The sequence below is a fragment of the Rhinatrema bivittatum genome, chromosome 1, assembly GCF_901001135.1.
Source record: "Rhinatrema bivittatum chromosome 1, aRhiBiv1.1, whole genome shotgun sequence".
Lineage (NCBI taxonomy): Eukaryota > Metazoa > Chordata > Amphibia > Gymnophiona > Rhinatrematidae > Rhinatrema > Rhinatrema bivittatum.
In genome coordinates, this window is record NC_042615.1 from 820,872,470 (window position 1) to 820,890,193 (window position 17,724).

The 17,724-nt window shown below is 48.2% G+C and overlaps 1 protein-coding gene across 1 annotated transcript in view; it reads right to left on the bottom strand.

The window, feature by feature from the left end:
- LOC115073462 overlaps positions 1-16,568 on the bottom strand; it is a 301,189-nt gene extending 284,621 nt beyond the window's left edge. The window contains exon 1 of the mRNA XM_029571896.1: positions 16,327-16,568. Within this exon, the coding sequence (XP_029427756.1) occupies positions 16,327-16,453 (127 nt within the window). The 5' untranslated portion in view covers positions 16,454-16,568. The remainder of the gene's footprint in view (positions 1-16,326) is intronic.
- Between the last annotated feature and the right edge of the window lie 1,156 nt (positions 16,569-17,724).

Sequence of the window (17,724 nt, forward strand, 5' to 3'; positions counted from 1 at the left end):
ATATACCTTCCTTCCAAAGACGAGGCTCAGACCTCTTCCAGGCTAGAAACATCGAACACGATGGCAGATAAGAACCCCGGGACTCGTTCGTTCTGCCTGTTTTCACTATCTGCTGCCATAGCACAAACCCGACTCGATCTCTGCTTTCACCTTCACTTCCTCTGCACTTGTAAAAAACAACATCAGTCAGGCACACTCTTCAAAGACATAAAAAATGGTCTAATTTGCATAGCCACCAATCCCACTCGCACCCACAAATCCGGTTTGTCCCCTGAACTGAAACAGATTTGCGGGGCTGTAAGTTAAGCATCTTTATTCGTCTTGCCTTGGTGTGCCTTAACTTTTTGATTGGTGCGTTGCAGCCCTCCAAGCTACGGTGGGATATTATTTAGTTTGACTCATAAGCTTGAGTTCTACTGGCTTTTTAGTTTGGGGGGGGGGGGGGTCCTCTGTGCTTGCCCCACGCTTTCTACCGTTAGGTTTTGCCTTCACCGCCTGCATTCCTGCATTCGCCACCCTTTCTGTGAAGGTGGTTATATACCGTAGATTACTTACTTTCAATTGTAATTGCAGGTCTAAGGTCCATGTAACCTTTAGTAGCCTCTCCTTTGTACGCACACAGTCGTTGACTGGTCCTTTATCTGGGCTGGTGACCAGCATACCAGATGTGGATAAACCACATGGGTCCAGTCTCATCCAGACTGTCCTCTTAATGAGGCCATACTAATTAGGCTTGGCAGCCTATCACCTTGGTTGTTTTTAGATGGGTTTTTTTTTTTTTTCATTTGTTCTTCTTATTCCTAGGTCTTTTTTTTTTTTTTTAATTGAATATGTTATTTTATCTCTTATGTTACTCACACTTGTTTTGGAATAAAAGCTATGCAGTTACTGAACTATAAATAAAGTAACTGTAAAACTGACAAGCATCAAAGTATCATTATTGATGGCTGGACGTTTGCTCCAAGCAGGCATCAAGGGCAATTGGTTACATAAAAGGAGAAACTGAATTTGAATTTTTTATGTAAAAACTAGTTTACTCTTTGGGTGATTCAAGTTATGAAATATTTTGCCTAGTGAGGTTGCAACACGTTGCGGAGGTGGATCCTTGGCCCGAGCTTGGGTTGGCGCTACCTGTGAGGGAGACCCCGACAGGTCCCCACTATCGGGAGGCGAGGCTGGATGGGAAGCAGAGGCAGGAACTTCAACAATTCCAGCCCACGTTCCCCGCAGGTTGAGCCCTTGGGTACCGGGGCCGGCCGGTCTTAGGGGGGCCTATGCGTGGATGATCCCGGGGATGGCCAAGTGAGGAGTGCGATGAAGAACAGCTAGGATCCAGTATAGGGGCCACAGTAGGCAACAAACTCAAGTTGGGTCCGGTCCAGGGGTCAGAGGCAGGCGGCAAACTCCTAGTCGGGTCCGGTCCAGGAGTCAGAGGCAGGTGGCAAGCTCGTAGTCAGGAGCAGTCCGGGTCAAGAGCCATGGTCGGTCCTGAGAGCAAAGAGAAGGAGCTGGAGCGGGAACGGAAGCTAGAACGCAGGGACTGGAGCAAAGGCAGGAACGGAAACTGGAGCTCAGGAACGCAGCAACTCAGGAACAGTGCCAGGAATGAGCAAAGTGACCCGTTGCCAGGGCAAGCTCTGACTGTCAGAGCTTGCCTTACATACCCGGAGCTGCTGATGTCATCACTAGGGGGCCGTGGCGGGAGCTTTTCCCGCCACGGCCCCTTTAAATCTCGGCGGGTGGTGCACGCGCCTGCGCCTAGGAGCAGGAGGCTGAGAAGGACGGTGGCGGCGGCGGCGGCAGTCGCCGGAGGAGGAGAGGAAGTGCGGGCCGGTAAAGGGAAATCCCTCACCGAGCCAGAAGGCCCTGGACGTGTGGCAGCGGCACAGCCGTGAAGACGGCTGTGCCGCTGCCGCAAGAGAGGGAGGGGCCGAGCTCGGGGCCCGGCCTCAGCGGGTAAGAGATCTGGCCCAAGGCCTCCACAGTAAGTTACTAGATCAGGGGATCCCAACCTTTTTGGAAATGTAGAATCTTTTTCAACCTCCACAGCTTTTGTGGACCCCACATGATTCTCTTTCGTTTTTACCTGCAGTTATGTGCCATATGTAGAAAAATGATTAATGTAATAATAAAGAAAGAATTATATGCACCCCAGACTCATTCATAATACATACAACTTATTAAATAATGCTTACTGATAGAAACTTAATACATAGAATTGCAAAGCACTGCCGTAAATATGCAAGAATGTTCTCATGTTCAGTAACTTATGCAGTGTGACCACAGGCAGCCACACAGCTGGATCCGGAGTGACTGGGATGATTGGTCTGGTAGAGCAAGGGAGAGAGAGAAAGAGACAGACTGGCGGAGATGGACTGGTGGAAGGAGTGAAAGAGACAGACTGGCGGAGATGGAATGGTGGAGGGAGATACAGACTGGTGGAGATGGACTGGTGGAAGGAGATACAGACTGGCGGAGATGGACTGGTGGAGGGAGTGAAAGAGACAGACTGGCGGAGATGGAATGGTGGAGGGAGATACAGACTGGTGGAGATGGACTGGTGGAAGGAGATACAGACTGGCGGAGATGGACTGGTGGAGGGAGATACAGACTGGCGGAGATGGACTGGTGGAAGGAGATACAGACTGGCGGAGATGGACTGGTGGAGGGAGTGAAAGAGACAGACTGGCGGAGATGGACTGGTGGAGGGAGTGAAAGAGACAGACTGGCAGAGATGGACTGGTGGAAGGAGATACAGACTGGCGGAGATGGACTGGTGGAGGGAGTGAAAGAGACAGACTGGCGGAGATGGACTGGTGGAAGGAGATACAGACTGGCGGAGATGGACTGGTGGAGGGAGTGAAAGAGACAGACTGGCGGAGATGGACTGGTGGAGGGAGATACAGACTGGTGTAGATGGACTGGTGGAAGGAGATACAGACTGGCGGAGATGGACTGGTGGAGGGAGATACAGACTGGCGGAGATGGACTGGTGGAGGGAGAGAAAGTGAGAGACCAGCAGAGATAGACTGATGGAAGGAGAAAGAGACTGAATGAAATGGACTGGTGGTGGAGATAGACTGGTAGAAATGTACTGGAAGAAAGGGAGACAAATTGCTGGGGATGGACGTGGAAGGATATGGAGAGAGAGACTGGTGGGGATGGATTGGTGAATGGAAAGAGAGAGACTAGTGGGGATGGACTAGTGGAGGGAGAGAGAGTGGCAGGGTTGGACCGATAAAGGGAGAAAGAGAGAGAGAGAGAGAGAGAGAGCGACTGGTGGAGGAAGAATGGGGGACTGGTTGGGATGGATTGTGGAGCAAAAACAGAGAGTGAGAGAAAAGCTGGATTATGAGTGAATTGGAACGAGTGGGACACACAATGAAGTTACTAGGAAATACATTTAAAACTAATAAGAGAAAAATATTTCCTTATTCAACACATAATTTGTTGTGGGCATGGACCTTTGGACCGAGGTGGAGTTGACACAATCGGCTGGCGGAATTGGCTGTGGCAGAGACCCAACTGAAGCGTCGCCTATACCAGTCCTTGTTCCCCTTAGCTGGAGCCCTCGGGTGCCAGGGCCAGCAGGACAGGCGCGGGCTTCTGCAATAGAGGTCGAGTCACAGGCCATGGTCCGGGGCAGGCTGAGTACCGGCAGAGTCAGAATCAGGCAGATATCAGGGCAGGCGGCATTCAATCGGATTCAAGGTCCGGGCAGTGGTCAGTGGCAGGCGGAGTACAGTCAGTCAGGGTCCAGGCAGTGGTCAGTGGCAGGTGGAGTACAGTCAGTCAGGGTCCAGGCAGTGGTCAGTGGCAGGCGGAGTACAGTCAGGGTCCAGGCAGTGGTCAGTGGCAGGCGAAGTACAGTCAGAGTCAGGGTCCAGGCAGTGGTCAGTGGCAGGCAGAGTACAGTCAGAGTCAGGGTCCAGGCAGTGGTCAGTGGCAGGCGGAGTACAGTCAGAATCAGGGTCCAGGCAGTGGTCAGTGGCAGGCAGTCAGGGTCCAGGCAGTGGTCAGTGGCAGGCGGAGCACAGTCAGAGTCAGGGTCCAGGCAGTGGTCAGTGGCAGGCAGAATACAGTCAGTCAGGGTCCAGGCAGTGGTCAGTGGCAGGCAGTCAGGGTCCAGGCAGTGGTCAGTGGCAGGCGGAGCACAGTCAGAGTCAGGGTCCAAGCAGTGGTCAGTGGCAGGCAGTCAGGGTCCAGGCAGTGGTCAGTGGCAGGCGGAGTACAGTCAGAGTCAGGGTCCAGGCAGTGGTCAGTGGCAGGCGGAGCACAGTCAGAGTCAGGGTCCAGGCAGTGGTCAGTGGCAGGCAGAGTACAGTCAGGGTCTAGGCAGTGGTCAGTGGCAGGCGGAGTACAGTCAGTCAGGGTCCAGGCAGTGGTCAGTGGCAGGCAGAATACAGTCAGAGTCAGGGTCCAGGCAGTGGTCAGTGGCAGGCAGAGTACAGTCAGAGTCAGGGTCCTGGCAGTGGTCAGTGGCAGGCAGAATACAGTCAGAGTCACGGTCCAGGCAGTGGTCAGTGGCAGGCAGAATACAGTCAGAGTCAGGGTCCAGGCAGTGGTCAGTGGCAGGTGGAGTACAGTCAGAGTCAGGGTCCAGGCAGTGGTTAGTGGCAGGCAGAGTACAGAGAGTCAGGGCCCAGGCAGTGGTCAGTGACAGGTGGAGTACAGTCAGAGTCAGGGTCCAGGCAGTGGTCAGTGGCAGGCGGAGTACAGTCAGAGTCAGGGTCCAGGCAGTGGTTAGTAGCAGGCGGAGTACAGAGAGTCAGGGCCCAGGCAGTGGTCAGTGACAGGCGGAGTACAGTCAGAGTCAGGGTCCAGGCAGTGGTCAGTGGCAGGCAGAGTACAGTCAGGGTCCAGGCAGTGGTCAGTGGCAGGCAGAGTACAGTCAGAGTCAAAGTTCCAAGATCCGTCCAAGGGAGGCAAGAAACAATGAGCAGGCAAGGAGACAAGGAACAGCACAGGCGGACAGAGAAGACACTGAAGACTGGAGATGAGAACCAGAAGGGTAACCAGGGAAGACGAGGACAAGCAGCTCAGGAGCACAGACCAAGACTGCCAAACAGGACCCAAGGAAACAGGAACACAAGACCATGATCAGGAACTTGATGAGGGAATGCACTACTACTGGGGTAGTAGTCGACCTATTGCCGAGGTGTGAAGGACTGAGGGACAGGTAGAGTGATGTTATCCAGAGGGGCCGCGGGGCTTTTCCTGCTGCAGTACCTTTAAATTCAGAAAAGGGGCGCACTGTGTCCAAACCCAGCGGCAGCGTCTCGGCCGCCAGCCCAGGCAGCATGCTGCTGCTCCCGCTGCAGAGGTCAGCCTGACGCTTTGAGGAGGCCTCCCCACGCCGGGACGTGGCACCTTTAATCAGGCCGAGCTGGGGGCGAGAGGGGTGGTCCGCAGGAATAGCCTGCAGACCTCCCAGCGCAACACAATTAAGCTCTGGAAATCATTGCCAGAGGATGTGGTGAAAGCTGTTAGTGTAACTGCGTTTAAAAAAGGTTCGGAGGAGGCTGGAGTTAAATTTGCCACATTAAAAAGTATCTGTTGGGCATCCAGTGCTTTACTGCATGGGGGAGTTGTATCTAATGTCCTCATCTACATGCAATTTACATCTGATGGGTGCTATCGGGCATGCGTTTTGGACACGCTAATCTTCCTATTGCATCGGGTGCTAATCTAGCGCCTCCAAAACGTGCACCCAACCACGCGTAGACCTGTGGGCTAGGCGTAGCGCACCCTACTGCATTGGCCCCTTCGTTTGCAAGCTCTTTGGGGAAGAGACTTGGATATTCAAGTATGATATCCCCATTCTACAGCACTCTGTGTACCCACCCAGTAGCACTATAAAAGTATTAATGCTGTGAGCATACAAGTTCCCATACTCATTCCAGTACCCAAAGCTTTCCATCCCCCATGTCTTACAACAAGCTGTCAAAGCTAGAGGTCCAGCCAATTAATGTCTTGGGTTTGTAGCATTGTGATTCCCACCTTATTACCCCATAGTCTGCATTGTCATTCATCTGTCCCTTGTTTTCTCCTTAGGGACTTTCTCCGTGCTTCTGCTCCTGAAGAAATAAAAGGGTGGATTTTTCCATAATGCTGCAGTCTCCTATCCTGGTTCTTCATCTCTGTCCTCTGTATCTGTCCCAAGCATGCTTGAATTATGACGCAGCTTTGCTTGCTACCACCTCTGTCGGTACGTTGTTCCAGGCATCCACCATCCTTGTTTGCAATACTATTGGATGCTATTGATAAGTAATTGAATACATTCATGTGCATGCAATGCATTGGGGATACTGTGAAATAATATATAACCTAGACAAGCAGGGGAAGACAGACCCTGATGGACTCCAGGCTTTCTTTAAAGTGTTATGTGTGCACACGTCATAATTGGTAAAGATCATCCCTTAAAACTTGAGTTTTTTTAAACCCTGCTCTGTTCTTGTTTTTCTGGTGAACAGTAGTCATACGATTGAGGAACAGAATAACAAGAGCATGTGACGAGCAGCACAGCCCATGTCAGACACCTGCATCTTATCCCCTCCCCCACTCACTGATGTGGAAGCACATAAGAGCCACGGGAGGCTTTTCACGGAATCTTTCATTTACGACTGGTCACATTTAACAGTTAAAAACATAAGAATATAGAGGTTTCCATACTGGGTCAGACCAAGGGTCCATCAAGCCCAGCATCCTGTTTCCAACAGTGGCCAATCCAGGCCATAAGAACCTGGCAAGTACCCAAACAGTAAGTCTATCCCATGCTACTGATGCCAGTAATAGCAGTGGCTATTCCCTAAATCACCTTGATTAATAGCAGTTTATGGATTTCTCCAGGAACTTATCCGAACCTTTTTTAAACCCAGCTACACTACCTGCCTTAACCACATCCTCTGGCAATGAAGTCCAAAGCTTAATTGTGCGTTGAGCAAAAATTAATTTTCTCCGATTAGTTTTAAATGTGCTACTTGCTAACTTCATGGCGTACCCCCTAGTCCTTCTGTTATCTGAAAGAGTCAATAATTGATTCACATCTACCCATTCTAGCCCTCTCATGATCTTAAAGACCTCTATCATATCCCCCCTCAGCCGTCTCTTCTCCAAGCTGAAAAGTCCTAACCTCTTCAGCCTTTCCTCATAGGGGAACAGTTCCATTCTTTTTATCATTTTGGTCGACTTGTCCATCGCAACTCCATCACAACTATATCTTTTTTGAGATGCGGCAACTAGAATTGTACACAGTATTCAAGGTGCGGTCTCACCATGGAGCAATACAGAGGCATTATGACATTTTCCATTTTATTAACCATTCCCTTCCTAATAATTCCTAACATTCTGATTGCTTTTTTGACTGCTGCAGCACACTGAGCCGATGATTTTAAAGTATTATCCACTATGATGCCTAGATCTTTTTCCTGGGTGGTAGCTCCTAATATGGAACCTAACATCGTGTAACTACAGCAAGGGTTATTGTTCCCTATATGCAACATCTTGCACTTGTCCACATTAAATTTCATCTGCCATTTGGATGCTCAATCTTCCAATCTCACAAGGTCCTCCTGTAATGTATCACAGTCTGCTTGTGATTTAACTACTCTGAATAATTTTGTATCATCCGCAAATTTGATTACCTCACTCGTCGTATTCCTTTCCAGATCATTTATAAATATATTGAAAAGCACCGGTCCAAGTACAGATCCCTGAGGCACTCCACTGTTTACCCTTTTCCACTGAGAAAACTGACCTTTTAATCCTACTCTGTTTCCTGACTTTTAACCAGTTTGTAATCCACGAAAGGACATCACCTCCTATCCCATGACTTTTTAGTTTTCTTAGAAGCCTCTCATGAGGGACTTTGTCAAACGCCTTCTGAAAATCCAAGTATACCATATCTACCGGTTCACCTTTATCACCTTAATCCGTGCTGGCTGAGTGCCATTGTCTTTCTATATGTTCTTTGATTTTGTTCTTAAAAATAGTTTTCACGATTTTTCCTGGCACTGAAGTCAGGCTCACTGGTCTATAGTTTCTCAGATCACCCCTGGATCCTTTTTAAATATCGGGGTTACATTGGACACCTTCCAGTCTTCAGGTACAATTAGGGTTGCCCACATTTCCATAAACCAGGACTAGACACTCGAGGAATTGGGGGGGGGAAGGGCTGGTGGTTCACATGCTCATTTCCTTCAGTTTTAATAAATTTATATAAACGTTAAATCCTTCCAGCCTCTCCATTTCTTAGCTCAGATCCATGGGGCAGGCTGCTCTAGATCCCTGCACCGAAATTACCAGCTAGCAGAACACCTCACCTCGGTCAGATATGCAGGACATAGACAGACCCTCGCCAAATACAGAATAAAGAGACCATAAAGTATAAATACAAACATGCAGACAAAATCTAAACTGGAAGCTGCAACAAGCTAGACTGTGTGCAGTGCAATTGAAAAACAGAAACATCACAATTTCTCATAATACAACAATAAATAATAAAACCTCAATCATAACAGTAAAACCATATATTTCATAACAGCTGATGAACAGAACATCCGCTAATCATAAATGTGTATATAAAATGTTTTTAAAGATGGTTTCTGTTTTGGTTTTTCTTTTCTTTACAAAAAAAAAAAAATGACTGTTTCCCTAGCCGGATTGTCCGACCCTGGCTGCCACAGCAGCAGTCAGAAGAGATAACAGCCATCGTAGGGAGGAGGAGTGCCAGCAGAGGAAGCAGAACAAAACCACAAGACAACAGGTTAAGGGAGGGGGAGGGGGAGGGGGGGGTCTGTCAGCCCGCAGTGATGTGAGGTAAAGCAGCCTGGCAGAGGGAGGGTGGAAGGCACAGCCCGCAGCAACGTGAGGCTGAAGCAGCCTGGCAGAGGGAGGGTGGAAGGCACAGCCCGCAGTGATGGGAGGCTAAAGCAGCCAGGCAGAGGGAGGGTGGAAGGCACAGCCCGCAGCGATGTGAGGCTGAAGCAGCCAGGCAGAGGGAGGGTGGAAGGCACAGCCCGCAGCGACGTGAGGCTGAAGCAGCCTGGCAGAGGGAGGGTGGAAGGCACAGCCCGCAGCGACGTGAGGCTGAAGCAGCCAGGCAGAGGGAGGGTGGAAGGCACAGCCCGCAGCGACGTGAGGCTGAAGCAGCCAGGCAGAGGGAGGGTGGAAGGCACAGCCCGCAGCGACGTGAGGCTGAAGCAGCCAGGCAGAGGGAGGGTGGAAGGCACAGCCCGCAGCGACGTGAGGCTGAAGCAGCCTGGCAGAGGGAGGGTGGAAGGCACAGCCCGCAGCGACGTGAGGCTGAAGCAGCCTGGCAGAGGGAGGGTGGAAGGCACAGCCCACAGCGATGGGAGGCTAAAGCAGCCAGGCAGAGGGAGGGTGGAAGGCACAGCCCGCAGCGACGTGAGGCTGAAGCAGCCAGGCAGAGGGAGGGTGGAAGGCACAGCCCGCAGCGACGTGAGGCTGAAGCAGCCAGGCAGAGGGAGGGTGGAAGGCACAGCCCGCAGCGACGTGAGGCTAAAGCAGCCTGGCAGAGGGAGGGTGGAAGGCACAGCCCGCAGCGACGTGAGGCTAAAGCAGCCTGGCAGAGGGAGGGTGGAAGGCACAGCCCGCAGCGACGTGAGGCTAAAGCAGCCTGGCAGAGGGAGGGTGGAAGGCACAGCCCGCAGCGACGTGAGGCTAAAGCAGCCTGGCAGAGGGAGGGTGGAAGGCACAGCCCGCAGCGACGTGAGGCTAAAGCAGCCTGGCAGAGGGAGGGTGGAAGGCACAGCCCGCAGCGACGTGAGGCTGAAGCAGCCTGGCAGAGGGAGGGTGGAAGGCACAGCCCGCAGCGATGGGAGGCTAAAGCAGCCAGGCAGAGGGAGGGTGGAAGGCACAGCCCGCAGCGATGGGAGGCTAAAGCAGCCAGGCAGAGGGAGGGTGGAAGGCACAGCCCGCAGCGACGGGAGGCTAAAGCAGCCTGGCAGAGGGAGGGTGGAAGGCACAGCCCGCAGCGACGTGAGGCTAAAGCAGCCTGGCAGAGGGAGGGTGGAAGGCACAGCCCGCAGCGACGTGAGGCTGAAGCAGCCAGGCAGAGGGAAGGTGGAAGGCACAGCCCGCAGCGACGTGAGGCTGAAGCAGCCAGGCAGAGGGAGGGTGGAAGGCACAGCCCGCAGTGAGTAGCAGAGAGGCAGTCACCGGCAGACCGCCGCAGCGAGGCTGAGCCATGGGTGCTGAAGAGGCAGCTGTGGGAGCAGACGGGGCAGCAGGACTGGTTAAGCTGCGGGAAGCAGAGGCAGGGAGAGGAGGCCGGGGATTCAGCCCCCGATTCTGCACGTCTCTCCCTTCTCAGGCTGTGTCAGCTGATTGGAGGACTGATGCCAGAAGTCACGTCTACGAGGCTCTGATTGGCTGTGTTGCAGGCAGCGCAATTCAGATGCTGTCCCAGTGCCACGCAAGCAGCTTAGACCAGACACTGTACAGTTAGCTCGAAAACCGGACACACCCATCCAAAACTGGGCAGTTGGCCACCCTAGGTACAATGGATGATTTAAATGATAGGTTACAAATTACTAGGAGTGAGTTCTTTCACAACCCTGGGGTGTTTGCCATCTGGTCCAGGAGATTTGCTACGCTCCAGTTTACCAATCTGGCCTTCTACATCTTCCAGGTTTACAGTGATTTGGTTCAGTTCATCTGAATCATCAACCTTGAAACATTTCTCTGGAATGGGTATCTCCCCAGCATCCTCATTAGTGCATATTTACAGCATGGGTGGTATTGAAGATCCTCACTCTTACAGGCCGATGCAATACGGTGTGCAAGCCACAGCGCCCAGCTCAACGCACGACTGGACGCGTGTCCATAACCCCTGATGCAAAACAGAGGTTAACGGGTCCAAAATGCACGTCCAGTCGAGTACATAGGTAAATTCATGTTGATGAGGCTATTACCTATTTCCCCCGATTAAAAAAAAATAAATAAAAAATGTGTAGCCGACAGGCACATTTTAACCTGCAAAAATGAACGCCTGCTTGGAGCAGGATTTAATTCTTGAGTAGCCCAAAAAAATTACAGAAAAGCTTTTCTGTTCCTTTTTTCAGTTCCTCTGACTTAATATCATTGCAATTTTAAGTCAGAGGAACTGAAATAAGAGAATTAAAAAAAAAAAATAAAGTGTGCCAATGGTCAGGTTAGGAAGAGGGACACTCAGTTAACGAGCGTCCATTGTCCCAACCCATCCTGACAGGCCCCTCTCCCGGGCGCCTGCTGCCGAGGAGGCGCTAGGGGCGCACAGTTTCCCCTAGCGCCTCCTTTTTACCACGGCGCCCAATTTAAAGATTAAATCGGATGCCCGGGAGAGGTGGATTGGTGCACGTAAAGGGAGCGGGTGCTCAATCACGAGCGCCTGTTTAACGCGCGCATCGTTCTGTTTGTGCAATCATCCGGCCTGCTTTTTCACCTTCTTCTCCTCCCCTGGGCAAGGTGATGTTCCTAAGACAGGATACAGGGACTTTCGTGACTATAAGATGATCGCAAGCCCATTTACACAGGAGGAAGTACTTTTCACACAAGCAAGAGTGGATAAGGCAGTGGGACCTGATGGACTTCACTGCAGGATAAGGAAAGAGCATATCTTACCTTCTTATGTTCTCAAGGAAGTGCTGACTGCCTCTCTCACGGCAACTTTTCTTCTGCCCCTGTGTCTTTCTTGGTAGGACTATCTCAGGATTGAGTTTTGCTGCACGATATTGAATCCAATTTATTTCTGCGATATCTATAGATTGTCCCTCTATGTAGATTATGGCCTTTTTGATCTTGTCATATTTTTTACTTTGGGTGTCCAGAGCTGCCAAGTTACCAAATTCCAGGAGTGTGGTTTTTAAACCAGTCCTAAATTGCTGACAGCCCCATGCTGATGCATTATGGGATCTGCAGTCCTTATTTCAATGGTTAGAATTACTGACTGCAAATCCCACGCTGCCATGGGATGCAAGTTAAAATCGAGGACTGGCTAAAGCCTCAGTCTGGGACCGGGGTAACGAGGCAGCTCTGGGTGTCTGATTTATCCTGGGTGACTTTTCCTTCTCCTGGACCCCTGCAGTCTCTGCTGAGAGTGGAAGCTGCACTTTCTGTTAATGATGTCAGCCTGCAGCAGGGGTGGCCAACTCTGGCCTTCAAGAGCCACAAACCCGGCCTGGTTTTCAGGAAATCCATCGTAAATATGCATGAGATAGAGCTGCATTCATTGGAGGCAGTGCATGCAAATCCATCTCATGCATATTCCTTGTGGATATCCTGAAAACCAGACCTGCTTGAGGCTCTTGAGAACCAAAGTTGGCCACTTCCTGGCCTAAAGAGACCTGCTCCCTGTTGAGCAGCCCACCCCCTGGGTCTAGAAATAGGACTCCTCTATTCCCATTGCCGGCCTCCCACCGTTCTCTAGGCTCTGCCCCCTGGGAGTGTGAGAGGTTGGTGAATGGTGGGAGTCTGTGTGTGTGTGACACACTCTCTCTTAGGGCTGATACAAGGGTATTAGATGCCCTAGAGACAAACCTTACAGCCTTTCATTCCCCCTTCCCTCCCCTCCCCACATAATTAAAACTTATGCATTCTTTTCCATTTTAAAATGTATTAACTTCCCCAACCTAAAAAGGCAGATTGCATATGGAAAATAGACATTCACAGTACAATCTTCTGAAGTAAAAATATCACTTACAACAACATATATATTATATGGGCAAAAAACACACGTTCAATAATAAGAGTTTAATAGACTTAATAAACGACCTTACTCATAGTAATCAGGGTGGTTTACTGGATCCCATATGGTATTAAGCCTATGGTAAAGTGCACTGGGTGTGGCCTTGCCCCACAGAAAGCCAGGAATAAACTGAACTACAATTCCAATATAGGAAGCCTTCCATATGATAACTGCCAGCACTCAACCTATGCAAAAGCCACACTGCAATTATTACATCAGGCCCTAAACACCAATACACCTCCTGCTGGAACAAAATACACTGGACTGCTATAGACTCCTGCACAATAACTACATGCTAGCAGAATACCTCACCTGTGTCACACACACAGCGAACACAGGCAGAAGCTCAGCATATACAGAACACGGGACTACGAATTAACAATGTACAGACAAAAACTGAACTGGAAGCCACAAGAAGCCGGACTCTGCATGCAGGGCAACACTAGAAAAAGACACAGAAATGACCTGTACTCACACTATCTCACTAAATTTCATGTAAACGGATGTGATACCCTCGGGTGAATCCCTGCCATTCTTCCTATTTATCTTTGAAAATTCTTCTCAGGAAAACTTGTGCTCTGCACGAACTTTGACCCAAATAATAAATGATGTAAAATCGGGAAGCAGCGTAACTTCTGAACTGAGTATTGTTGAAGGGGGGAGGGGAGACAATTTAATTTTGGCTGTGGTTTGATTTAAAGCCATCGGCCATGGAGAGTTTTCCTTCAGCAGCTGATGATCCTGCCACGCCAGAATAACTTTCATTTTCTGAAAACATGAAACTCGCTAGGGCTGAAAGAAGCCCCCTTTCTGGTGCAATGACATCCCAAGGGGCCTAGTGGTTAGAGCAATGAGCTGAGAACCAGCAAAACCAGGATTCAAATCCCACTTCCCCCACCAACACTCCTAGTGAACCTGGGTAAGTCGTTCTAGTTCCTCTTGCTCCAGGTACCCACTTAAATGTGAATTTTAACATTCATGGAACCTTTTCTTAGATAACTCAATAATTGAAACTTGAAGAAAGATTAAATCACCATATCCATCATTTATTAACAGTTGCCGCCATTGTTCTGTTCTTATTCGGATTATTTCACTAGCGTCTCCTGCACCTTGGGTTTACTTTGAAAATTTGCTCTCAGGAGAGGCCGCTGAACTCTTTAAGTGGTTGTAAGCTCACCTGAGTCCCTTCCGCAGGGTTCCATAACAGATTCATCACACCCGGACCATAGGTCTTACCGTTTAACCTCTGGGCTTCTATCCCTCCCAACGCAGCCCATGTGGCAAAACACGATCCGTGTCGGGGGACCAAAACATATTTCTACAAGTAACTGTTAATAAATGATGGACATGGGGATTTCATCTTTCTTCAAGTTTCAATTATTGAGTTATCTAAGAAAAGGTTCCATGACTTTTCGTAATCGCTATACTATCGATTTTTGTGCTTTTAGTAGTAAAACAAAAACATCTAGACAGATCAGCGGGGTTTTAAAGTTCAGGGCTAGCAGGAGGAAAGGGAGGGAAGTCCTATCCCTTAACTGGGCAAACTGGAAATGAACTGGGAAAACTGGCAATGGCATCAGCACGCGTGTCTTTTAAAATCTCCCCACTTGCGGGGTAAAGAGGTATTTGTGTGCAAAAGCCCGCGCCCACTTAAAATTGGGCACCATGCGCATGGTCAGGCTATTTTATAGCATGTGCGCATATACTCGCGTATTATAAAATTGTCATGTCCCTGGGCATGGGCCGATGAACGCGAGCAAGTGTGCACCTGCTTGCCGCTATGAAAGTTACTGTCTTATTCTGTGAGCTCTTTGGGACATAGAAAAAAAAATGTTGTAAACTGTCTTGAGCTGAAACTGGAAAGGTGGACTAGAAGCATAAAATATTATTATTAAAAAGGTCGTGTGCATTCTCAAAAAAACAAGGATCTGCAGCCTTCATTATGCATGCTGTCACCCTGGCATGCAAAAGTATTGCTTGTGGCATGTCATCGCTGGTCCAATCCCCCTCTGCTGGCAATGGGAGCATTGTTTTTTCAACATTTTATTTAGACCATCAGGGAAGAACCAGACATCAAATGTCCAAGTTAAGTAGCAATGAGTCATAAAAAATGCAAAGTTCCAGGATATTGCAAAATAAACAAAAAGGCCTGATATACGTACAGTATATGAAAATGAACACCAAAAAGGGGAAATCAACGAGTAACACAATATCTCCAAAACTTTCCCCAAATTGCACCATATTTTTGGATGTTCCCTGTAAGCTTTTCCAGAGTTGCAATTTCTACTAGCTGCTTCTTCCATTGTAACAGGCTAGGGATGCACTTCCAAAACAAGGCAATAGTCCGGCAGCTAAGAGTCACTGTGTAACAAAAGCTTTGTCAGAACTAAAGATATTAAGTGAAGCATCCCTCCATACACTGGAGTACTGGATAGGAACGGGGACATTTTGACAGCGCAGAGCCTGGCACTTCCAGTCTGCGCTGATCTCGCCAGGGATTGCTCTGCGGCCCCTCTCCCACTGACTGCAGCCTACAGGCTGCAGTCAGTGGGAGAGGGGCCGCAGAGCACCCCGACAACTCAGAAGTAGGAACTATGGGAATTTCAGCAGTCCCTCTACCACAGCATCTTTTTTGCTGGTTCCATTAAAGGTACTACAAAGGTAGTAGGCACCCTCACGCCCCATGGCTGTCTCGCCTTAGGCTGAAGTGGACGTCTTGGCTTCTGCCCCACTTTCTACCTCTGTTTGTCATCGTAATTACACAGTCAAGACTCTGCAGCACACAGCCATGGAATGATCTACAGCCAGACCATCGGGTCCAGCAGTCCTGCCCTTAACAGAGCATTCAGTATAGTTTTGTCTGGTAGAACAAAGCAATGTACAAAACAAATAATAAGAATGCAAAGCAAAACATCATAAAATACAATCAATAAGAGTTAAATAAAACATAATATAAACAAAGTATATTTGAATAAAAGACTGCAATTTAAAACCAAAGGCCTAAAAATGACTATAAAATGGATAATAAAACAATAAAATGGCTCAAAACCATTAATTATATCATAAACACTGTTGGTGAAATGTTGCCGCATCGCCTGCTATGTACTGAGTCAATTTGATGTGTAAATCTGTGAGAGATGTCAGTGCTTTTCTGAACTTTAAATAATCTTTTCAAGTCGCAGGGCTAAAGGCAGAGAAATCCAAATACTTGGGGCGAGGTAAGAGAAACTCCATTCTCTCGTAGCTTCAAATCTGATCTCTCAAGGCCATGGCAAAGCCAAAAGACCACATTGAGAGGAGCGAAGCAGGCGGGCAGGAGAGTAAGGTTTAATAAAATTGGCTAAATATGACGACATACCCCATCTAAAAACTTTCAAATTTAAACAACACATTTCCTAAACAGTGGCAGCCTGAAGAAGAGGCATCACATGACCGCGTTTCATTTTCCCCAAAATGAGTTTGGCTGCTGTGTTCTGCACTACCTGCAATGCTCCTTAATCCCCAGGGACTGGATTAGACGAGGTCACCTATACACAGAGGCCACTACAGTGAAAGCTAAAGGAAAGCCCTCATTCTCTTACCTTTGTCTCCTGGATTGCTGCTCATTTTCTCTCCTGTTGTTCCAGGTCCCGTGTCTCCAGCTCCGCATCCAAGGATGAGAGTCAGAAAGAGCAACCATGCAGCTGGAGGAAGGTGGCAAGTAGCCATTTTTTTTATAAACCACCCTTCCAAGAACAAGACGATCTCTTCTGGTCTCTCTGACTTATGACACACACACACACTTTTACACACACACACACACACGCACCCTTTCCATTACCACTCCCACCCTTGTGAGCTCACTCACTGTAAGATGCAAACTGACAACGGAAACAGACAGAAGCACCAAGGTTTCATGTGGTTTCTGTGAGCGCAGCTTCCTCCTTGTATCCAGGCATGCAATGGGAAACTTCACCCCATGCAAACAGAATTACTGAGTTGGCATATTGAAGATTGCTGATTTCTTCCTGCTATTCTGAAGCTTCACCCAACACAAAAGGAGAACTTTAACTATTAATCTCATATATAATTTTAAAACACATTTATTAAGAATAATACATCCTAATACAACCCCCTAAATACATACAATATAATCAGCCACACATTAAAACATCACATACTGAATAGCATATAGGCAGTGAACAAATATAATCATCAATTTATTTAACACATCATTTCTAGCACCATATCATAATGTTTTACATTGACTCCTATATAAACATCATGTACTCAATAAGATCTCATCTTCTAATAGCAGGATTGTCCTGCTGAAAGGAAGTGGTGATGTCACTTCCGGTTTGTGAAGTTTCGTGACCGTTTGAGGAATCGCTATAAGAATTGTTGAAGATGAAGTGAATTTAAATTCTTTAAGAAATTTGTGGTTTGGAAACAACAATTGTGATGTTCTGTTGATGAACTCACATGGGATATTAGAAGTTTTTCCCCTGAGGAAGCCTGCTTGACAGGTGAAACGAAGATCTTCGTCTGGGATTAGTACTGAGCAGTACTTATTGAATCACATTGTGGCAGTAATTAATGGAGGAAAGCCGTGGAGTTGAAAACTACTGGAATCTGCATTGAAAAGCACTTTAATGAACTACATGTGATGACTGAGATGAGATCTTATTGAGTACATGATGTTTATATAGGAGTCAATGTAAAACATTATGATATGGTGCTAGAAATGATGTGTTAAATAAATTGATGATTATATTTGTTCACTGCCTATATGCTATTCAGTATGTGATGTTTTAATGTGTGGCTGATTATATTGTATGTATTTAGGGGGTTGTATTAGGATGTATTATTCTTAATAAATGTGTTTTAAAATTATATATGAGATTAATAGTTAAGGTTCTCCTTTTGTGTTGGGTGATAGTATATATTGGGGAACCGATTTGTGATTTATTTCCCTCAGTATTGTATTGCCTTGGTGGCAT